This window comes from Temnothorax americanus, unplaced genomic scaffold, assembly GCF_048541705.1.
Source record: "Temnothorax americanus isolate GAGA-0224 unplaced genomic scaffold, ASM4854170v1 Scaffold19, whole genome shotgun sequence".
In the NCBI taxonomy this organism is placed as follows: domain Eukaryota; kingdom Metazoa; phylum Arthropoda; class Insecta; order Hymenoptera; family Formicidae; genus Temnothorax; species Temnothorax americanus.
This window is the reverse complement of record NW_027509329.1, coordinates 2,100,001-2,124,960: the sequence shown is the minus strand read 5'-3', so window position 1 is coordinate 2,124,960 and position 24,960 is coordinate 2,100,001. Positions and strand designations below refer to the sequence as shown.

At 37.1% G+C, this 24,960-nt stretch overlaps 2 protein-coding genes across 10 annotated transcripts in view; both read left to right on the top strand.

The window, feature by feature from the left end:
• Glurib (Glutamate receptor IB) overlaps positions 1 to 24,960 on the top strand; it is a 232,281-nt gene that overhangs the window by 150,282 nt on the left and 57,039 nt on the right. For all 5 annotated transcript variants that reach the window (XM_077404496.1, XM_077404493.1, XM_077404492.1 and 2 more), the window contains 2 exons: positions 12,922 to 13,049; positions 16,172 to 16,301. In XM_077404496.1, coding sequence (XP_077260622.1) covers positions 12,922 to 13,049; positions 16,172 to 16,301 — 258 coding nt within the window. The remainder of the gene's footprint in view (positions 1 to 12,921; positions 13,050 to 16,171; positions 16,302 to 24,960) is intronic.
• LOC143896575 (facilitated trehalose transporter Tret1) overlaps positions 20,120 to 24,960 on the top strand; it is a 13,324-nt gene continuing 8,483 nt past the window's right edge. For 2 of the 5 annotated variants that reach the window (XM_077404518.1, XM_077404517.1), the window contains exons 1-2: positions 20,120 to 20,458; positions 20,678 to 20,891. The gene's annotated coding sequence lies outside the window, so the exon portion shown is untranslated. Of the gene's footprint in view, positions 20,459 to 20,677; positions 20,892 to 21,778; positions 21,798 to 24,960 lie in introns of those variants that run through there. The other 3 variants (XM_077404516.1, XM_077404515.1, XM_077404519.1) reach the window with 3 other exon arrangements.

Below are 24,960 nucleotides of genomic sequence, written 5' to 3'. Positions count from 1 at the left end.
CACGTATTGCATCACAACAATTAAAATCGAATCAAACCATGATAGCGTTAGTTTAACCGGCGCAGTATCGTGGGACTTCTGTCATTGTAAACATAATACGACAAAATCGAACAACCGACCGAAATCCTGAATATTCCTCGATAATAATAATCCCCACATTTAATGGAACAAATCCTGCTGGGAAAATTTACGGCTGGCTCATATTCGCCCCGGTTTGGTTATTCTTAATCGTTTTTCGATATACGATCCTATTCCTATAGATTCTCTCTAAAATTTCCTCGACCCTAGCCGCCATATATTTCGCGTCGCACCAACTAGACGATAATCTTGTATCTTCATATTACAGTTGTATATGTAACGTACGAATACGTAATATATTTGCACATGACATATATATATCTTTCCTACAGTCTACTTATATATATATATATATATATATATATATATCCTATATTTCTATTAAATTAATAAAATTTTATATTCTGGCCTAAAAAATAAAATTAACATTCTGAATATAAATATATTTGTCATGTTTTAGAGATGGGGCTATTTTTTTATTAACAATTTATCTTCTTTTATATACTTATATATATTATACATTTATACATTCTAGAAAAAATTTGAAAGAATAATTAGAATCAAATGCAATTATTTTAAAATAATTGCAAACATGATTTCAATGGTTATTTTTCCAAATTTTTTATTATTATATTTATAAAATTATCAGTAATTGATAATTAACGTTTGACCATTACTACGCTCATTTATTGTTAAATTACGTTATAAATTATCCCGCGTCGAATCGAAATTAGAGCGATAGATATAAGTACGAGGTTACAGTTTAAACGAAAATAATTGTTCGTTATCGGCGTCGAAGTTCCTGACCAATGGAACGGGACAGAACCACTAATCAGACAGCAATATAGGTAGAGCAGCGAGCAGCGAGACTGTAATACGGATAGAGATGAAGCGAGGCGGTCGGGGAGGGGAAGAACACGAAGAGTGTGAGAGCGGTCCTTCCAATAGGATTAACCCTCGTTCCGTTAATCCTTTTATTGGGGCGGCAAATCCTGCGACAGGTCACGAAAGAGGGTGTCTGCTGGACCCGGATTTCGCGAGCGGATATCCCGGCGATGGGGACCGGGACACGATCCCCAAGTATATCGAAATCGCTATTAGACTCAACGATTTAACGACGCCGATAACGGTCTTGTAAGGGTCCCTATACGTATGTCCGCGCCGATATCGAGAATTTCGGCCATTCGATTTCGAACTTCGCCGACCCTCCGCGACCAGCCGCGATAATTTTTGGAAAGCCCAATTTCACCAGTTTTCACCGATATATTCTGCGCGCGATAATATCATTTCGAGTTTTGGGCGTACGATCAATATTTCACGGCTTTGCGTCACTTCACGTACTTGCACATATTTCACGGGTAAACATAATACACTCCTTGTTAACCGAATGGAGAATTTATTATCCTATACCGCGTGACATATATGTTGGAAATGAAAGAACTTTTCTCATGCTAATCACCTCTCACCGCTCCTCGACTGCCTGTCAACTAGCTGGGGGGAGGGGGGAAATAGTCGGAGATTACTCAGTGCTAAAGGAACGGATAAAGAAGCATTAGCTCGCTTCAGAAATGGAAACGGAAGGCGATGAGAGAGATCCGTGATAAATGGGGAATATGCGTTTGATGCGTATAGACAGATCTGTTCGTATTACGCGTATACGTTACATATGCAACGTATCAACGTACTTACATGCAGATAATTACGAAAAATGGAGATCGTGCGAAACGAGAAAACGGGAGAATGAGGAAAATCAGTGTCAAAAGAAGAGTGTGGTGTTGGCGCATTTGCATGCTGAGTTGAATCCTGCACGCTTTTCCTGTTCCTTTAGCAGCAGAGGGTGATGCGCGCGGCATCAAAAATGACGACGGCCCTGTTCCACTACTTTAATGTCCATTGGTATGTCTGGGATTAGAGTCGCGCATGTTTCCCGCTACAAAGTGAATTTATAAAAACCCCCATGCGTGAGCTCGCGTACTAAAAATGGTATATTACCTCTTCACCTGGTGTAAAAGAATATAAACCGCGGAAAAAATGATACCGCATGTACGAGATGAAGCAAAAAATTAACGACCGCGTTTAATTAAATCCCACATCAAAGAGGTACGTGGTCAAAATTTTAGTTTCTTCGCCCAATGCAATATCTTTTTATTAACTTTTCATCAATTCAATTTCTCACCGTTAAGTGATAGCGGCCCCGCTATGGTGAAATTGATCGTGCACGTATCATTGATATATATTACATTTGTACACCGTTATAGCTTTATTTCGAACATTTTGTACGCGAATAAACAGTACCTTTGTATGGAGATGAGGTAATATCTGGGTTATCTATTTACGTTCACAAGCCGCGATACCTAAGTCGAGCTCCTGCTCTTCACAGTTAAATGGCTCACTAGATTTACCTGCGTTTGATGTTCGCCTATGTACAGGATCATACATATTCCTCTATTCGAAGTTTGCAAATCCGACCTTGTTTGTACGGTTACGGTACAGCTCGATACTAGCGATTGGTAACAATGCCAGAGAGAAAATTAGACGGGGGAGACGAGCAGGGAGAATAGGGATAAAGAAATATGTAAATTGGATTTACGCGATTATCACGATTATCTACCTCCCGAGTAAACTAATTAAACTTTCATCAAAGTGTTCACGATACTAAGAGGTATAGAGCAAGGTTTGCTGTCGCGGCCATGACTCAACTAAGATTGATTTTCGGTCGCGTTTACGATCAAATTGGTCACCCAGTTTAATGCTCTTCGACACGTATGCGGTCAGAGAGATCGTATCGGATCGTATCTATGGTTAGAGCACTTGACTAATTAAATTTGTACAGATGTGTTGCGACAAATAAAAAAAATTGGTCAAACCTATTTATGGAAAAATATGCGCAAAATGAGACGCAACTGTTTGAGTTATCTTTATTTTCTATGAAAAAACTTCTTTTAATTTTATAAAAATCTAGTCTGAATTAAAAGTCTAAGTATCGCATTGAAATTCATAGTATTATTATAAAGAGCATCCTTAATTAAATATTTTGTTCATTCGGAAGAGTTTTCAAAATACACCGTTCCTCTATCGTTTGTGCATGCATAAACATTAATCTGTATTCACTGCCATTTTTAATCTTAAAGTAGATAGCCACGCTTAAACGCCACGTTCAAATTGCCTTCGTGTTCATTTATTTGTTTTTGCCATTACGGCGAGAACTCGTCATATGAGATTTGCAAATCCAATCGAGTTTATGTGAATCCGGCAAAATCTTTCATAAATAGGATAGTGTATAAATGGCTGTGGACTGTGGACCGAGAGTACGAATGATATCGCAAATACGAATATTAAATCGGTCTGATTCTACCTTAAATTTAGCAAAAGAAATTCGTATTTTCAGGGGCAATAATTGACGTTTACCTGAGAACTACGTACTGACGCGAGGGATCGTTTCTCCCGCGACAGAGGACGTGTGTTACGGCCGGCTCAATGATTCGCTCGGCTTACTTACTGTCGATGTCCGTACGTGTATACGTGCAGACGCATTTCTCCTCGCACGAGCGAGCTTACAAATCCGATTGCAGCCCCAGGCCGTTGTAGCAAGCCGACTGCTGGTCTTTTCGAGGTGCAAAGCGAAAAAAAGGAGGGACCGAGAAGAGGAGGAATGAGAGGAAACATCATGAGGAGAATGGGGGAGAGAGAGCAAGGAAGGGCCAGTTCCGATTGAACAGGGAGGATTTGAGAAAAGGGGTAAAAGCGAGGGTGCGCCCTTACAAATAGAATGGCGAAGGAGACCCGACGGTTTTATCGTCGAGGCGATAGAATCTACGAATACGGCCACCACCAATCGTTTGTCTCGAGAAAACGCGACACGCGCTGGGTTCGACTAGTGCCACTGTGTGATTAATCTTCGGGGCGATCACCTCGCCAAAGAATCGAAAGTTTTGTTCGCGAACTGAAATGCACCATTATCATGTATAACGAAATTCTCTAGCGCGTATACTTAAAAATTTATCTCTCCGTTTACCAAATAAATATGTCGAGAAATATCATAAATAATTCAAAGGTTATAAGTTTTAATCATTTAAAGTTTATAAGAACCTTAAAAGAATAAGAATATAATACAGACGACGCACATTTATATATTATTATATTATATTCTATACAATTACTACTTTTTATTTTTATCTGAACACACAGTTAATGCAACGTGAAAATGTTATTACGTTTCTATTCCGCGCACATTTCGATTGACTTATTAAAGATCTACAACTTAATTAACATGGCGAGAATTTAAGGCAATATTTTACTTCTACTATAATATTTTTATTACATGAATGCGTATGTTCATATTTTCTAATACGTTTATTTAACGGTTGCGCGTTCAACTGAAGTTTCCCTTTCACGCCTGCTGCTCTCACGTAGTTCTCACTTTATTATGACAACTTTATGCATGACCTACCAAAAATCCTGTTGAATGCGACTTTATACGGCTACGTGTGACAACGTACATGACAATGTATTTTACGTTGGGCGACAATGCTCTGTAAGTATACTTTAGGCTGGTGCCGGTATAAATGACGTTTATATAGGTCGTCGCGTAATTACGGCTTAACAATGATTTGTTGGGACACTTGAGAACAAGTGGCATTAATTTTATGCAAAATTATCTTTGCTCTTTGGAGAATGTACCTTTCTTTTCTTCAAGAATCATAAGTTCTCTGAGCTTTATATAGCGCGCGCGTTACAGAAAGGGATATGAATGGTCCGTGAATACATTAATTAAGAGGTTACTGGCGAAGTGGAAAGTAATAGAAAATTTCAGGGAGAGAATAGATGTTTTCGGTTCCACTTCGTTTAATAACGCATAAAAGAGCCACGATGGCTGAAGGAATTTCGTTTGCGCGACCGTGCGGGGGCTGATGTTGCCGAACGGGGCCAACTAGCATTTTAATTACATGATTTTACGCAACGAAAACGCCGTTTACCTTAATTCGCTGACGCTGACGCTGACGCTGAAGAAAATTGCGACAGGCGCAAACGCCACACTATCGATGATTCGCCACGGGACTGAAACATAACTTGGACAATTTGGTACGACACAATAGTCTTCCATCTAAATCACGATAACCTGTCTAAGCACACGCTCTTCCTTAGACAAGCTACCCTACATCCTTCTTTTACCATTGAAGCCTTGTCAGATACAGAATATTTCTTACCGCGTCCGGTCTGCTGGAAAACGAGACAGAAGAGTGAACGACCAGTCACGATGACCGGATCGAACGTCTTCCCGCGAAATCGATTATTTTCCAGGAATTAACACTAGAACTACCGAGAAGATCAAAATGTGACACCGTTTGACACTTTTTAATGATTTATTACTCATTTTTAAGACATCTCAATTTCTGAAATTTTCCCTGAATTTTATTAAAATTACATATAGATGATAGAAATATAAATATAGATTAACCACTCCGGTAGTTCTAGTGTTAAGCTGCACAAAAGAATTTTAGAACAAGTCTCAAAGCTGATACACATGTGTGTTTCCAAAGTTTTCAATTTTTATTGAAAAATGTTAAGTCACGAAATAACACTAGTATTATTATTATAATAGGAGTGACATAAATTGTTAAAATCGTATACGTGTAATAATATATGTCTGATACGTAACGTGGGCGCGAAGGACTCGCAACAATCGCAAGCTCTTTATTCCAGTTGTCGATACAAACGCTATTTTCACCCTCGTCAACGCACTTTGCCAGACCCTTGTCGAGATGCCCGCAAGGTGTTTCGCGAAGTGCGCGTTTCTAAGCAAGACCAAGACGCCTGTTCAGAATTTCGTGCCGTGGTGAATTCTCTTAAATCCCACTACAATAAGATTCCTCTCAAGCTCCTCCTCGTCGACTTCGTGCCCCGTCTGCTTTCACGCACAGCTGAATCCTTACGCCGCGCCGGCGTGTTTGAAGACGGAAGAAGAGGATGGGGGGGGGAGGGAGGGATAGAAAGTTTCACCTCGTCAGGAAACGAGAGGAAAAAACTATGTCCGTGGGCTGAAAGAGACCAGAGACCGCAGGGCGGGAAAATCGGACGGTCCTCGGAAAATTCCTCGACGTTATTACGCCCCCACATATCGTCCGAGAAGAATAATGGTTACTTCCTGCCGCGACTTTTAGCTTCCGTCGAAATGAAAACTCCACGCCTGGAAGATCCTGGAGAAACGAAAATATGCGTCCAGTTCTGATTCGTTTCGCGATAATGGCCGCTGGCTCGAGTTAATAATTGCTGTTGAATTAAATTAAATTAGAGCGTTTTCTTCGTGGATGCAGGATAAGAAACAAAGCCGATGGGAGGTCCATGAACGCGTTAGCAGGAAAAAAGTAGGAGGAAGTGTCGAAGTAAAAAGAACGTGACGGCGAAAACACATGGGTATAAGTACCTATATAGGAAATTTTTATACGATCCCGGCAAACTTTAGAGTGGTCTGACCCAATTTTCCATCCGAACTCTACGCAAGTCTGTATTTCCTCATTAGCGTGTATTTTCAAGTTTTAATTGGAAACATCATACCGCACGCTGGCTTTTATCGCCGTAATCTTTAATATCTGACGCGATCTGTATTGGATTTATGAGCGTTTACGTAAGATTGCGCGTTATGAGAAACTTGAAAATATGTTCAATTTTTGCACTCTGCGACGCCCTCGTTAGTGTCCATAATCTAATTTTATTTAGCGCAATGATCGCTGCTTACCGCTGTTAGATATGATAACATGCGTGCGGTCCTCCGCGCGCGCGCGAGTTTACGACCACTTATAGGAATATCTCCTCGCTCTTAGCGATTTCTATAGAATTCGTATGCGCCGCCAAGTGTGCCGGCTCAAATCGAGATAATCGTTGGGTCGCGGAAACTTTGTCTATTGTGCACGCGAAACTTTATATGCGGATACGGGGAGGGCCAGGAAACAGTGTTCTGATAATTCTGATAAGGTCGGTGCATGCCCGCCGCGTATTTGCATCGCACCTCCGCGCACTCCGATACATCTATATACACACCGGGCGCCGCGACTGCTAAAGGACAAATAGGAACATGCGTGATAGAACAAGTTACCAAGTTAAATGGTTCGTAAACGCTAGTTGGAATTAGTTGTTCTCCAGTTGCTAAATATAATGCCGGCGACATGTATGTACATCAAGTATCTATCTGTGGAGTATTCACGCGCCTGTCGCAAGATTCGAAAATGTTGATATAATTGTCGGCGTCCGTCGTATCGTTAAGTTACATATACATGATGATTCAAATTTAACATACCTTTTATAAAAGGAGTGAATAGAATATACGCGATATGCGTTTTCTATATTGCTGTAGCAAAAAAACGATTTTGATTATTTTATTCCTGTACCGCGGAAATCTAATTATCAAATCTCTCTCTCTCTCTCTCTCTCTCTCTCTCTCTCTCTCTCTCTCTCTCTCTCTCTCTCTCCCTCTCTACCAACTATAATAATATTTTCTGAAAGATACAGATATTTTCGTGGCAAGAAATTATAGCGTCCAAGGTTAAAGTACGGCAACGTAAGCAATCTTGTTAAAGTTTGCTGTCGCGGAAGAAGTCTTACATACCGTCAAGTGGAGCCATGAGATTTGTCTAGTTGCCTGCTGAAGGTGGCTGACACCATCATCGCGACCCAGTTGAGGACCGTCCGGTTACATTATGACGGGCACTTGAAACTTTGCGAGTAAAAAATAATTTCACCCGTGATATTCAAGTCTGCCTGCCGAGTATTCTCTCCGGTGAACGTTCCCGTTGATTGTCTCTAAGTTATGAAATGGCCTTCTGGAACTTTTTGACTTAAAAGGAACGAAAGATAAACTAAGCAAAGAAGGGATTTGCCCCTATAATTGAGATCGGGATTCGAACAAACTTACCTCCTGCTATTGACGTTCATTTAGATTAATTCTCACTTACAAGGTTGAATTGCAATTGTTTATTACACAGCAATGCTTTTAACACACTTTTAACGCAAAAATCGTACGAGACTTGAGAACTGATTCATTAGTAAAAAGAACGAAACATAGAATTTGTTCATCGTTAAATATCGATAAATTATTTAATTATTTATTATGCGAAGAATCTTTCAAGTCGAAGAGCAAGGAAATAGTATAACAATCGTTTCTGTGTACATGGAGCTTAGATGACTAGAGCTATTCGCTCTTAATAAATCTAAATTTTATATTGCGCATACTATTATCACGCACCTATTTTATCTTCTGACCACTATAGATAACGTGTGTCTTTGCATATGTATAACGAAGTTAGATAGTGGAAGTATCATCTGCATGTATGTAGCACCTATCCGTACAGCGTGCAAAGTTTGCCGGCATCATTAGCCTGACCCAGGCTGGCTGCGCAGCGAGTAGATATATTTAGTATAATAATAGACGTTAAACTTGTTCAGTCATGAGCCAATGCATAGAGTCGATAATACTGCGGCCATCTGCCGCCTACTTGATCGAGCATCCCTTTCGCATACTTGACGCAACTTTGGTATGCTCATTGTGCGCCATACACGCCGGAGTTGCGTATCGATTCGAAACTTCTACGATATATCGAAACAAATTAGATGATGAACGCACCCGCGCGACCAGTCGAGATCGCAATATTTTATATACCTAAGCTTATTTTATATGAAATACATCGTAAGGAAGTTGGTATAAGAATCTTCAAATAATATGTTAAGAAAATTGTGTTTAACATATTTAATTTTAGAGAATGATAAAGATTATTTTCTTTTATTGTACATCTAATATTGCCTTTGCTTTATTAATCACATTTCAGTTCTAAATATACCTTTAGAGAAATATAAACTTTCGTTCCCGATTATTTGTTCAGATAAAACAATGGATACCATCTTTTCTTTATAGAAAAACAAAAAGCTTTGAAATACTTTTATCAATAATGTTGTAATTAAAAAAAAATTATTTTAATTGTTATATTGAGAAAATTATGATATAGCTTGTTGGTGTATTTAAGAAAATTAATATATACTTTGAATTTATTATTAAAAGCTATTATACATATTTACATATATTATACTTTGCATTCGACTAGCAAGTAACTTTTTATTTAAGTTTATGCCACAGCATCTAGAAAACTGATTAAAATTTAACGAGTTATTTTATAACTATTCCGTCAACTAGTAGTTTTAATGAAAATTATGTATGCTGAAAAGAAATTTACGCAAGATGTTGCTACTATATGCTTTATTTAATATATTGTCCAGTGAGACTCGCGAAATTGATCTCAAGTGCTTCGAAATTTTAAATAGTATATTGTGCACCAAAGGGAGAAAGTAGCGTTTTTCAGACGAGTGTGAAGTTTGCCGCCCGAGCCGAAGGCTCGGGCGGCAAATTACACGAGTCTGAAAAAGCTTTCGACCCGAAGTGCACACGATATTTTTCACAACTTTTTTACGGAAATGTTCGACTTCCATGCCTAGAGAGGGGCGAGAGTGGCCAATGGGCTATACCTACCAGGTGGAAAGTATCAATTTTCTTCTCTAGGGAGGAAAGTAAGCCCTGGCGTGAAATTGGCCACTTTCGCCCTTTCTCTACAGGCATGGAAAGTCTAATTTTCCGTGGAGGTGTTGTGAAAAACAAAATAACCAAAAATTTAGGAACTTATTAATTCAATAATATTTTTTTATATTCATTCTTCTGGCTATATATAAACTATAAAGATCATTTTATATATCTGCTTTTTCTTCTTTTTATTCTGTTAAATACTTTCGTGACATTTTTAAGTTTAATTAATTTCATGAATAATACACATACATGCATGACACATTGTAATATTTATTTAAAAAATATTATGTTTTACATTACACATAAAATTAAACTCAAATCAATTTTTAGCATATATTTTTATAAAATAAATTTTATTTCAACTTCTTTAACTTGAGCCATTTAACGGAAAAATTTCAAAAGTTGTGAAAAGGGCAGCATTTAATTAAATTTCCATAGGGCAAAAATCTCAAAATTTCTTAAAGACTGTACTTCCGAATCTCAATGCAAAATTTATGGAATATACTCGATACTTTAATGAGAACTGTGTAGTAACGCGTGGAACTACAGTATAACTCATACAACCGGATGAGGCAGGAACGTAACAAGTACACTGCGAAGTACGAAGTGCACAGGTGCACAGGTCCTTGAGGGAAATACTGTTCGCGGATGTTCCGCGAGATAACATCCGTCAGTTACAACTTACGATTAGAGCGGAACCTTGCCGCGCGCGCGTTTAGTCAAATAATAAAAGCGCGTATTTTTATGGTCGTCGGAAAACGTTGGCAAGAGCGGCCGCGACGGTACGCGGAATTAATAATGACGAAAGAGCGAAGGGACATTCTTAACCAAGGCGCGGGCGCATATATCACGATGCCCCATTATGCTTATGAATATAAATGCACCCTCGGGGTGGCCACAATAAATGCTGGCCGCCGTGCCGCCGGATCTCTGAATTCTGCTCTACTGCACGTACACGTGGTAGCCGCAGAACAACGAAAATAAAAACGGCGTCCGTCTCTCCTACCTTCTTTTTTTCTTTCGTTCCTTTTTCACCCCAGGCCCGCTGGACGAACGCTGAGCGTGAGGGCGAGCATAAAAGAATAATTAAAATAAAGTAGGCTGCGCGTAACTTGAAATTATACACGAGTACTGTAATGATAACAACGAAATGGTTAATAAGCCACCGCCTCTGGGTATGCGCAATTTCATTTGTAGGCTCAATGGGGCGGCCACAAAAGCTTTCTCCTTTTTAATCGAAGGTGGAAGCCATAAATGTAATTTATTGTATAATAATGGTGCCTTAAAATTGCTATCTTCTTTATTATACCTGTTTGTCAAATTCTACAAAATTTAAAATAAAATTCAAGTGTTTTCTTTTTCTTAAATTTAAATAAACGTAAATTCGAGTTATCTTTAAATATAAAATACTTTTTGTTGCTTGACACTAAATATAGATATTGATGTGGACGCACATTTCAGAGATGTTTAACATTAAGTTAAATCAAAATGCTTAAATAGCATTTTTCAATAAAGGGAAAAGAAACGTAAGTCAAATGATAAACGCAGTGGCCGACCACATTTATCGAGTTACAATGGCTTATTGTTGTAAGCGCAAGGCCGCAATGTTATTCGCATTAAGCATCGAAAATACCGACGTTTCTTGGTCATTTAGACGAACGTTGCAAAAATCTTTGGCCACGGAGTCTTGTCAGTTTCTTCTTTAGCGATTAACTTGTAGGGGTTGCAGCTTCCACAGCTCCTTCCCGATTTCTTTTTCTTCCAGCCCAGCACTCTTTTATCCGCCGCATACCTTCCCTTTGGATCGCTTCCAATCGTTTGGATCTTCCCTCACCTTCGCAATCGGTGCAACCGATATCCTATCTCCGTCACTCTCCCTTTTTCCTTCCACGTATTCCGAGATGGTCCCGTTCTTCTATACGTTTTATCGCGTTTGTCCATCATCGCCATTTATCTCGGACGTATACCGACCGTCGCGGTTAAAAACAACATATACACACACGTACATCACCATGCTTAAATTATCATATTGATCATATTCAATACAATACCCCGTAACAATCACAATTACACGTATATGACCTCAATTTAGCTCTCTTTTTATTTGTTTTATCAACATTAATGTACCATCTGTTATTTTTTTATGTATTACCATTTTCAGTTGAATTCCAATAAAACTTCAATATTGAGAGATTTAACGTTGAATATTGAATTAAAAAAAAAATATTATTGACACGGTGCACTGAACGATCACAGTTCTAAACCGCATCAATTTTTACATGCCAAAATGTCGTGTTTTCATTGTTTTTTAAAATAAAAAGAATTGATTGTAATTTTCTAAAGGATAATATGAAAGAAAGTTAAAAGAATTAACATTTTTGATTTTCAATATTAACGTAAATTGACGAAGAAATATATTACGTTTCCATTCATTGTAATTTTCCCTACTCAATCGTTTATCCCGCGTTATTAAAAACGTGGTAATCAAATTTAGATTTGTGTGTAGCTCGACCGCCACACATACGCTGTTTTTATTGATAATCCTTTTTGTCTCTACGTGTGCTAATAAAAACGTATCTATCCAGCAGGCGTTCAGTATGTCCCGCAAGCTGACACTTTTGCGGTATTATTGTGCCTTGTGGAAGACCACGGATAATGGTCAATGAGATTACCTAGCATGTGATGGTCGCTCGATCTTTATGAAGCCCATAGTGTGTGTATTTGTTGGACGTTAAATAATAAGAACCCGTAAATAATAACGATGCGTATAAACACATGTTGATACGCGATGTAACATTTTTTTCAAATACATGTCAAATAAGATTTTATTATCTTGTACACACAATTCTTTAAACATAAATACAGCTTGCTCTATATCTTACGATATCTTACGATATCAAGTATTTTTGTATTTCGTAAGGTAAAGGTACCAATACCCGGACACTTAAGCGTAGGAAATATGTACCAATACCTGGACACACGTACCTGTGTCTGTGGATACCTTTAAAAAAATATAAATTTATGGAAATAAACGTTTGTGGATATTATAACTGAAGTTTCAAACTACACGAAAAAATACTTTTATCTTTGATTTTAATTCGCGTTATACTTATAAATAATAAAGGTGTCCGGATATAGGTACATGTCCGGTACATGTATGTACCTTTACCTTATATTTCCCCAAAAAAATCGTTTTATATATATTTATTATTGACTATAATTATCTCTTTTTCTCATATCTTCTCATCAATAACGATCGTTATTTTTACACTTTGCAGTCTGCAACCAGTTTAGTAGAGGCGTGTTTTCGATGTTGGGCGCCGTGAGTCCAGACTCGTTCGATACGCTGCATTCATACAGCAACACGTTCCAAATGCCATTCGTGACACCTTGGTTCCCTGAAAAGGTAAGCCATATCTTTTTCTTTTACATTTATGGCATCAAAGCTCATCTTTATATTTTTTATTTAAAAATTTTTTTACAATATTTTAAATGATTTGTTGAAATTATATCAGGAATGATAGTAATTATATCTTATTAAATATTTATTCATATTTGTGTATAACATACGTCGTATAATGTACATTGTTCTGGGTTTTATACAACAATGAAGTCATTGATTCGAAGAATTCGTGAGATTTATATCATTTGTTTCGCTTGAAACAGAATTATGCAATCAGTTATAGCCAGTACTTTTCCTCAGAGCAGGGTAATGAATCGAATTCTTATTTGAATCTAAGTTTTATTCATGAAACCTGTTTTTCCGCAGTGTTTTTTCCTTTTATAATCTTGTATTTCGCACTCCGGATATCTTGTCTTTGGTACCTCGAAGCAGAACGTGAACAAGAAAAGTTGTAAGAATTATTACAAACCGGTTCCGCTTCAAAAAAATTATACACGAAATTTAGATTTTGTCCCGTGCATTTTTTAAGCTCGTTGAAATATGTAACGCGTAAATGGTTTTGAACAGTCATATATTACATAATAATTCCCATTAAATTTCAAATCTCGTTAAATTTAAATTACAATCGACGAGTATATGTATAAGGCGCTGAGAGATTGGCGCAAGTCACGTGTCTATGAAACATGCAGCTTACAGTCGATGCATAAATTTTCCATCCCACTTATCAATTCGACGTAGAAAAAAAAGGGGGAAAATACATGCCACGCGATACGCGTATTTGACAATAATTGTCATGTACAGAATCAATAGTTTCGTTTCGCGTTGCAACTGATAATTAGCAGCGCGCCGCGAGATGCATGCATGATGATGGATTTGGTCGATACGGCCATCCATATATAAATACGTAAATATGTATGCGATATTACGTATATACGTATACATATTACAAGAATGAATTTCGAAATGAATTGGCTCACCGAAAATTTATTCGCCGGCTCGAATTGCGGGGGCTGCATTTATCGCGCGCGCTGTAAACTGATATCGCACTATGCTCTCTATAGGACGAACGTCGGGGCTCGTGAGTATTTCGGGCCGTTGTGTGCGTATTTTTCCCGCGATATATTTCCGTATGCGGTATAAGTATATACGTATGTACGCGTAACGAACGTCGATGTCGTTTAAATGGTAATCGCGCGGTAATGCTGATTCGACGCCTCGGCTTTCTATTCCTTTTTTTTTGGGGGCCAATTACGGTTCGCCAGGAACGGCCATTTATATAGAGAAAATCCTTTTTCAATTTCCATGAGATCTTTACCTGCACTGCGTTTGCATCGCTGTCTCGCTCTCAAGAAAGAGAGGTGTTATCGATTACCATTGAAAATTCAATGCGCGGATATGATCATTTTAATTGGACGATGATTAATTTTTAATACCGCGATACAGTATTTGTTTCCTTTCAACGTCATCTGAAGGATCAATAAAGAGTGCACATTTTACTTTAAAAAGATTTTATTTCTAAATCGCTGCATTTCCGTAGAATTTAAACCTGCCTTCGAAAATCTTGTAGCCGCGCATATTTGAAGCGCGTATAAATATTTTACGCGAAAAAGCCGAGTCGGGACTCGACAACTGAAATTAGTACCAAAAGGCATATATTTCGGGGTAGTAAATCACTACGCGCATATGCACCAGTTGCGCATTCGCGAGGAATTAAGTTTCAAAGAGAATTCACGAGTGGTAGGAGCTCGATTGCACCGGCTCAGATTAAAGTTTCGACGGATCCTCCTTTCTCCCTCCTAAGTAGAATTAATTTCGGCAGCGCGCGCTAAATGGATGACGTACGGCTGCTGCCTGTTGAAAATTTTACAACGATCGTAAGGACGCACCGAAAATGCACCGGGATCATTGTGTGTGTGTACACACAGAAAAATATATACTACCCGCAAGTTAATATTACTTGCTTCAAGTATTTGATAAGTTAATATATCCGCAAATCTATACCATAAAGTCGTCATAAGTGTCACATTTACTCAAAACATATTCTAGATCTTAGCAAGTTTAGTACACTTGAAACAAGAATATTAAATTAATACGAACATTCTGTTTACTTACAATATAGAGTCCACGGAAGAGAAGCATATATAATACTTCAATAAAGATATCACATTTTCTTGAGAAAAGTTTATCCGTCATTTGAATCAAGTAAAAATTTTATTTATCTAGAATCATCGTCTACTTCAAAAAAGAATTTGTGTTCTTGACGATTACAATTTATATATTTTTTTTAATTTTCTTTAATTTTTTAGTTCCTATAAGTGGAATGTATAGGTTAGGAAGGTTTTCGTGCGCGGTGCGGAGCAAAGGTACAGATTAGAATATAAAAACTCCTGTCCTCAGGTGGAATCGAACCCGGTTCCTCGTGGTTATGAGTCCGACACTTTATCACTAATCACTAGGCCACATCTCTGATTATATTCTTAGTGCTGCAGTATCTAGTTTTCACAGAAGTGATTTATTGATTTCAAGTATTTCATATTCTTACCTAAAGAATCGGTAAATATTCAAATCAAGCTTATGTGGCTTTTCTTAAATAAAGTTTACAGAATATACTTGAAATCAATGAATCACTTCTGTCAAAACTAGATACTGCAGCACTAAGAATATAATCAGACATGTGGCCTATAGTGATAAAGTATCAGACTCATAACCACGAGGAACCGGGTTCGAGTCTACCTGATGACAGAAATTTTAATATTCTAAACTGTACCCCTCCGGACCGCGCACATAAACCTCTTAACCTAGAAGAATGTCGTTCTACAGCGAAATACTTGGCTGTAGACTACAGCCAAGTATGTCATATTCTCATACCTAAAGAATCAGTAAATATTCAAATCAAGCTTATGTTGCTTTTTTTAGATAAAGTTTTAGAATATACTTGAAAGAAGAATAAATTCTTCTTTTAAGCACATGATGATAAGCTTTTCTAATACTTATGATGAGTATATCTTAAAACTAATATTAAGAAAATATTCTTTGTTAAAGAAAACTATTACTCAAACCAAATAAAATAAAATGAGTAATTGCTTTTCTTGGCTGTAGAACGATACTTTTCTGTGTATATCCAGGTCCTGACGCCATCCTCGGGTCTCTTGGATTTCGCCATAAGTATGCGACCGGATTACCATCGCGCTATCATCGATACGGTGCGATACTACGGTTGGAAGAAAATCATCTACCTCTATGACTCCCACGATGGTAAGTCCTTTACCCCTGCGGCTTTTCTCATGCATTTCTCATTTTACAGCCCGCGCGTAGCCCGCGGGCTGCTGCGGCGCGCATACAGCTCGCTGCAGCTCGCGCCTTTTCGCCTCCGCCCCCTGCGATAATATTTCTCCTTTTATTATATCTGCCAAGTAGGCTCGGTCTCTCGTGGCCAACTTTGCCGATATCGCAGACATGGGATATCGAGTGGATTCCCCCGACTTCTGCGCGGAATAAAAACGCGCGGTGTATTCGGCCTGACACAACGTATCTTTGTACATCTATGAAAAAAATATAAGCTCGTAAGGCGAATGCTGTTAAAAACAGGATGCATAAGCAATCAGAGTTCTGAGCAATTATTCCGTAGAGAAAGGAAGGAAAAAATTTTCGTAAAGTCCACGATCTACAATTCACTTTTCAAAACGGAATTCCAAATTCTGTTTGATATGTACATTTTGACGTAGGTACGTGTGTATATTTTAGTGTGTATATATTTTATATATGCGTGCATTTTGATTCTTCGCAAATATTTGTTGTGTTACACGATACATAGAAAAACACAAATAGAATTTTATTCTGAATTCTGACGAAATGTATCTCGTCTAAAATAGGCTAACACGATACGTGAATTAAAATTCTACATTGAAATCATGTGAGCGGAATAATGTATGATTATGAAACATGGTCACGGTTAATGCCTCCTTGCAGCGTGTTTCTGCTTGGAAGTGAATTACGTCACGAAAATGTTACTCCTAATTAATTACCTACTTACATTACTTGTATTTTCTTTACCTTTTCTGTTCTCGTTGTTAAAGTTATATGATTTTTAACTGATTCGGATAAGCATCATACGCATTCGCGTGTGTATTTTATGTTTCAACGTCTGACGCTCATGGTTTTAAACATGACATTGAAAAGAGAAAAGAGAAACATGAATTTCCGCGCACCACTTTTTCATGTAATTGCATTCATGATTACTAATTTTATCTAGTCTTTATATTAGTAATCGCATAAAAAATGTCGCCTTACACCAATGCACAAGTATAGTTCGAGAGAAAAATAAATCAAGCGTATATAATGTCTCGAAAGACAAATTGCACATAGTTCCGAGTAAGGTTTTTGTCTTTTACTTTTTATCTAATTTACATGGATAACATTCCAGTAAAATATTGATTCAAATATGTTGTCCCATTGGAATTGTTATCTCAACAATCCGCTATCTAAAGAAATACATTCTAAAGTAATTTAAAGCTACGATTTATCAAATAATGCTTTAAAATAGGACACGCTAATTTTTAAGTGCCTCGTAACAATTGCGTCGGCATTGCCGAGGTCGAATCAAACTCGCGAATACGCCGCGCTGACGTAACTCGAAACGGCAGCGGAACGGTAACTAACGCAAATTGTAACAAGACTCTCTTCCCCGATCTGTTTCGTACGAAATCTCATGTCAATCTTGATGCTGGAGGCGAAGCGACAGCGGTTTAATTACTTAATTAATGGAACGTGGAGTAACTTTGACTGAACGCGGAACGATTAATCACCGCGGATCGCTAGACAGTTTTGTATCTCGCTGACTTCCGGCCGTTATAACTTGGTCACGTGCCTCGGGCACGAGAAAGCCATTTGAAATTCCACGAGCCGACCAATTGCTCTTCTTCGACAAACTCCGATAAGAACGAGCTTGAGGTAGTCTAGTATCGCGGAGAAACGGAGGGAGTTTAATTACCGAATGCAAATGCAAATATACTTTAGGGACTATCGTGCTGTCTCCGCGCGCTCTGAACGACCTCTTTCCTTCCTACCTCCTCGCCTCCACCTCATCTCTCGTCTGTTCCAGTTGTCGCTATCTGACGTAGTTTAACCATGCCGTTTCCCGATTAAAGCAGGTATGCGAGGAAAGGAGCAAGACGACGATGAGCATTCAGAGAATCATCTGGATTTCATGGAAAATTTTTTGTCACTTATCTCGACTTTTCTCAGGTTGATACCTTGCAGATAATATCTCGCGCACCTGAATTAATGATGAAATATAATTCGCAAAAAATATTACATCAATAATTACATTACAGAATGTAATTAAAAAACGTTTAAATAGCTGTATGTAATGATTCTTTAATGGCGTACATCACATTTTCTTTGTGAACGATAAACGTGCAAAAAGTAAATGCCAGTTTAAATGATAGGTCTTTTTACTTTTAATGAACACATCTATATATATCACAACTAGTTATTTCTATTATACATTATTTGTATTAATATAGAGAATTTTCAATTAATATAATTTCGATAAATTTAAATTTGGTGACATAGATAAATAATTATTCTTCTTATTTTTAATAATGCAAGTGTAACAATCAGAAGAAATTCAATTTTTTCATATCTATATTTTTTAAAACTAAAATTACAACATTTACAATCGATGATAGGTGATTATTAATTATATATATTGGTTTTTATATATATTTAAATATTCAACTTTACGCATATAGATTCGTAGAACATGTCTAAATAGTCATTAACTAAATGATACGTATTGTAACACACATTTATTTCTTGAATAGATCTCTAATCAGATCTTTGCGGTAAAAAACTTAAATAGTATAAAGTCGCTTTTTAATACATATAAAGACACGTCATGTATAATTACATCATGATTGAAACCCGCAAGAGTATTAATATGCGGAGACTACACGGATTTTACGGCAAGCGAAACGAATTATCAAGTCGAGATGAACACGTAAGAATGAAACGTGCTTTGAAAAATTGCACACATTGCTCTCAGCATTCTCAACTTATGCGCTGGGAATCACGCGGGCATAACGACAATGACGCCCTTAAATCAATCTGACACGCGATGTTGCTCGCGTGGAACATCACCGATGCAATATTTCGAAGTTAAGACACGTGTCAGATGTTTCCTCGATTGCGTCGCTGCCGCACAGGAAAATGAATCGCTCTCGGTCAGGTCGAGACCGTTCGCATTGAAGTAGAACCGATTGCGCGAATGATCGAGAGAAAGTTCGGCGAATTACGTTCCATTAAAGTTTCCTGTTTGCGGTATAATTGTTAAATCAGACTTCTAAGTCATGATGCCTTTGAAATTAGCGATATTAACCGTCGGTATTTGAACAGGCGTGATACTGTTAACATTCGAGATAGCTTCCTCGATTATTTCTGGAATTTTAGAAGCAGGAAACTCCTACACGTGTACGGTGATATATGTTAGAAACGTCTGGGCGCGCTTCAATGTTATCCACATTAAACATGAAATTAACCCGCAGCCTGCCATGACTTTGCTCAAGGATGGAAATGACTTTTTCCCCGAACAAGGCTTACATTTTTTTATCACCCGAGGTTGAAATCCAATGTGAATAATTTTTTACCTTCGAGAAATAATTTTGTAATTCTATTTACGTACGTCCTTCTTATAAGATTTCCTATAGATTTAACAGCAAAAATCACGGCCAGCGCGACATAATGACTGGAATAAAAATATGCAATTTACATTTCTCGCTCGGTACTCGCTCAGATAAGGTATTGAATAAACATGACACAGACATAGAATAAACGTTTATTATAGATTGCGTTCTCGCTTTCAATTATGCGCAAATGTTTGCAGGTGGAAGCGGAAACACATGCGTTATTGCGTTTATCCCGAAGTTAAACCTAGGCGCAGTCAATAACAACGAATTAATAGCGTGCACATATCAGTTTTCCCAGGCATTCCTGCCATTTGCCACCCACACCGTCACGCCCGCTTGCCGAAGTAGTGGGAAAAAACGGAGCAATTTTCAAAACGCGCGATACGTGCACGACATACGCACGCGTTTCGCACGCCTGGCACTAAAAGGCGGTTAACCGATAGAAGAACAATGTGAAAAACTATACGGAAAAAGCCTTGCACGCGCGCGCGAGAAATAGTACGGGAAAGTAATTAGCGGTTACAGGCCACGTTGTCGTTCCCTCGTCCGGGACGCGGGAGGGGATTCGATTAAAATCGCAGTGACGTGCCTGCGTATCAGAGTCAGGCTCAGTTTCCTTTCCGGCGTCTTTCAGAATGACAACGGCGTCGTTGTCGCCGACGCGCGTCGAGATCTCGGCATCTCATTCTCGACTATCGTGCTGGTAGTGACAGGTGCTTCATCAAGGTGAACTCTCGATATAATTATTTCTGCGAGTACACTTTCGCTTCGCGTGCTACGCGCTTTTGGTGAAAATTAGACGATAAATCCGAGGCCAAATTTGTCATGAAGTATATCATTTAGAATCATAATTAAAAGAAACTCAGAAGCTTTTGTCATTAGTGCCATTGTGTTAAAGGAAAAAAAAAGTTTCTCTGATGACAGAGAAATTTATTTCAACTTCAGAATTCCATCTTTGAAAAACGATGCAGCGATTGTATGCGTTATTTATATTCATACATGCGCAGTGCGTTAGTTTGAGTGCGGCTACTAGAAAAAATTATTATATGTATAAGTACTAACCGCCAGACAATCAGGCTTAAGAAAATCTGCCTCGCAAAACTAGATTAGTGTAAGAGAATTAACAGATTAAAGATTCAGATACGGAAATAAACAACAGGTAATATCAGTGTTTATATTGTATTATCGTAATCCCTTGTCTAAACCATGCTTGAAAAATGTGATTCGGATATCATCATTCGTTCAATATCCATCAAATGGCATGATTGAGTAATTCCCAATTACATTTAACTACCTTTCATGATTAAGTAACAGCTCGCTGATCAAAGCGAATTAAATCCTTGCGTGATAATGGCATGTCATTGTTAAATCAGGTGTAACGACGTGATTGAGATAAAATATGCGTGTTCGTATAATAACGCCTATGTCTATATCTGTCAATTAATCAGGTCAACGTTCGTTCGAGTTTCATGTTAGAGAATGCTTGTAACGCATACGCGTAAAATGATTTATTGTATTTGCTGTGAGTAATGAAACATCGTATATCGCGGTACAGCGATAGCTTAATTAGCACAATGGAAAGTGTCGATTACTTTATACTATATCAATTTAAGGAAAATACAATAACTCGCTCATATATCGATCGCTATACTCACTTTCTAAAGAATTCGATATGCAAGTAATTCTTAAGAAAATGACAGCAATTATAGACAATGTCCCAGGTAGCACATACACGTTTCAGAAATTCAGAAATGTTTTATAAGCGTTTTTCCGAAACGTTTTATAACCGATTTCTAGACACGTTTCTCATGAGTAAAAATGTCCATTCGAAAAACGTTCGCGCGATGGAACATTTCTTTTCCGATAAAATAACGTTTAAAAAACTATTATAGAAACGTTTTGTTTTAATGATAAAGACATTTTAGATAAAGACACTTAAAATTCTAAGCATGTAGTAATGGAAAAGGGTACAAGGTAAAATGATTCGAATATTCGCAGAAGCATTTGAACTTCCGAGTGTATATGACTGTGTTAGTGGAGTTGTAATGCATTTTCAATTCAAATTGTGAGAAACTAATTGTTTCTATAAATTTGGGGGATTTTTTTTCCTATAATGAGAATGTAGAAAGGCATTATTTGTTGCTTTGTAATTTTCAGCATTATAAATATCTTCGTTATCTTCAAATTAAAAACTTTTAATTCATTGATTTTAACATAAAACAAAATCCACGTAAAATTAAATGAAAAATGTACGCGTAGGAATTAATTTCTGAATAATCATGCCTTTATTAAAAACCTATAATTTCATCAGCTTCGTTTACTAAATCAGTTGTTTTTGATATTAATGAAAAATAAGGCATGTTTAGTGGAATTAATTATACATAACCCAAGACGCGCAGAGTGAGTCTCTCGAATCGGGATAGGCTGCGATTAACCGTTCATCGACTACACAGTTAAGATGAAATATCGTGCACCTCCGGACGTGACGACCTTGGGGTAGTAATCGTGGGCCTTTCTTCTTGCACCTTGGTTGATGATAAGTGGCTGGACGACGTCTCGGTATATAAACCGCCATGCCGATGCAACGACTCGGCGTGTCCCGATCGTTTTGGCAACCTGTTTCAGCAAGATAAAAGGACGTAAACTAACTGGTTTTGAGAATTTGACCGGTTTTGTCGAAGGTTCCTGTTTAAACTGAGGGAACCAGGTTCCAGAACCAGACTAGAGGCTCAGAAGAGATTCTAAATAGCGCTCGGTTGCTAATTGTAAATCAAGTTAAATGTCCCTTAACGTGTTCTAGCCGATTCGAATAAGCAGAGGTCCTTTCTATTTTCTACTCTTACGACAGCCTGCTGCTCGCTTTAAACCCACGAATATCATCACTAGAGGAAAAGAGAACTAAATATTACATGTAATTATCGCAGTTACGATCCGTGTATTATTAAAGCAATAAATCTTTGAAATTATCGTTATTTGCAATTGCACGTTATTACATAACAGCGATAATTACAAAGTTGCACGGTTGCATATTGCGCAATGTTCTAAGTTCAACGTGTTAGCGTTTTCTAATCGTTATGAAACGAGGAGGGAGACGAATTATTTTATAGAATACGATGTTTTATACACAATCGAACACGGTACAATTTTAATTGCATCTCTATTTTAAAAACGTAAGAATCTTCCGGCACGTATCGTCGTAAGTGTTAGATCAAATTTGTCATTAATGAGTCCTCATTTAAAGTCTTTTAAAAAGCAGAATATATATATAGATATTATGCAGAATATAGATGTTGATTTGATTATAAACTTGCTAACAGTAAAATAAAAACAGGTTTTATTATCGTTAAATGACAGCAATTAGACGATAAGCATGTAGTAAAGGAAAAGAATACAATGTAAAATAATTCGAACATTTGCAGAAGTATGTATTTGAACTTCCGAATGTATACGGCTTTGTTAGTGAAGTTGTAATGCTTTTTCAATTCAAATTGTGAGAAACTATCTCTATTTCCTAAAAGGGTTTGCTGATCTTATTTATTTAAAGATATTTTGACCGTCTCGAATATGGCAAGTCAAATGGAATGGGGGCATGGTATATATAATATATAAATGCAAGGCGGTTTGTACTATTGTACCTTGATTGAGTTAAATGTACCAGAATGCTCACTTCGTTGATTATACATAATTATTTCTATGTTTATGTAAAGTAAGATAAATTAACTTCTATAAACCTAGCACTTTCATCATTAAAAAAAAGTCTGAGTATACGAGACACAATTAAGTGTTAATTTAGTGCTAATTTATTGTTTTAATCCTGAATTTTGTGCTCCTATCTATTCGCATTTGCAGGAAATTAATATCAAAAGTAGGAGTGCTGCCTTCACCGTTAAGCACCGCCACTCCTGAAAAAACACGTATAGAGTACCGTAAACAAAAACCCAATATACGAGAATTGTGCACGGAGAGACTTTTTTGTTATATTTTACCCTTAAATTCACTACAAACTTGGGACAACTTGGCAACCAAGGAATTTTTAAAATATACAAAAGACATTTTACAAACAACGTGATAAAAATTACCAAGCAGATTGGTAAATTTTAAAAAATTATTGACATTTTAAATATATTTTAGTAAAATTAATCAAAAATTTTATATTTTAATGTAATAGATATTAATATTTTTTATTACGGTAGATATATATATCAGAATAGCTCGCATAAAATTATTGGTGGTACATGTCCCACAATTATCATGACTTTAGGGTAAATTTTAAGAGAAAATTCTCTCCGTGTGTTAATTTTGTGCTGTAAAATACTGTAAAGAAATATCGAAAATAGTGAACGATTATGAATGTACCGATACCGATTACCGTAACTGCATAAAAACAAAACGATCAAAAATAAAATGTTATACCATACAGGTATAACATTAAACCGTTTCTCCAATTCAATCATCCTCCAAATCAAATCATCATAAAAAAAACTCGTAAAATACGTTATTTTAAAATTTATTGCTCACGACACAACTTTAAAAATTATCGAAAACCCACAGAGATACAAGAGTAAAGTATATTAAATTGATGCAAATTAATTGATGTGTCGACTTTGGTATTAAAATGATAAGATTGGGATATTTTACGAGCGCTAAATTCTAGCATCATTTTAATACCAAAGTTCAGCACAGCAACTAATTTGTTTAATATACTTTATTCTTGTACGTGACACTGATGGCACCGCCATAATATCGATCGACTTTGTTAAGTTAAACAGTAAGTAATAAATTTGGGACCAGGATATTTTAAGACCACTATAAATTCTAGGATTATTTTAATACAACAGTCCGCACCAGTAACTAATTTGTTTAATATAGTTTACTCCTGTGTATTTTTGTACTTTCTGAGTTTTCGAGAATTTTTAAAATATTGTTTTGTGAGCAATAAATTCCTAAATAAAATATTTTATGAGTATTTGATTGGAGAAACAATTTAATGTTATACAGCTGTATGGTCATATAACTTTTTAATTTTGATTTTATGCAGTTACGGTAACCGGTTCGGTATATTTATAACCATTCACTATTTTTGACATTTCCTTGTAGTATTTTGCAGCACAAAATTGGCACAAAAATGCTGGTGTATCGAGTTTTTTGTTTATGGTACTCTATTATACGTGTTTTTCAGGAGTGAGAGTGCTAGCTTGACGTAAAGGCAGCATCCCGACTTTTGTATT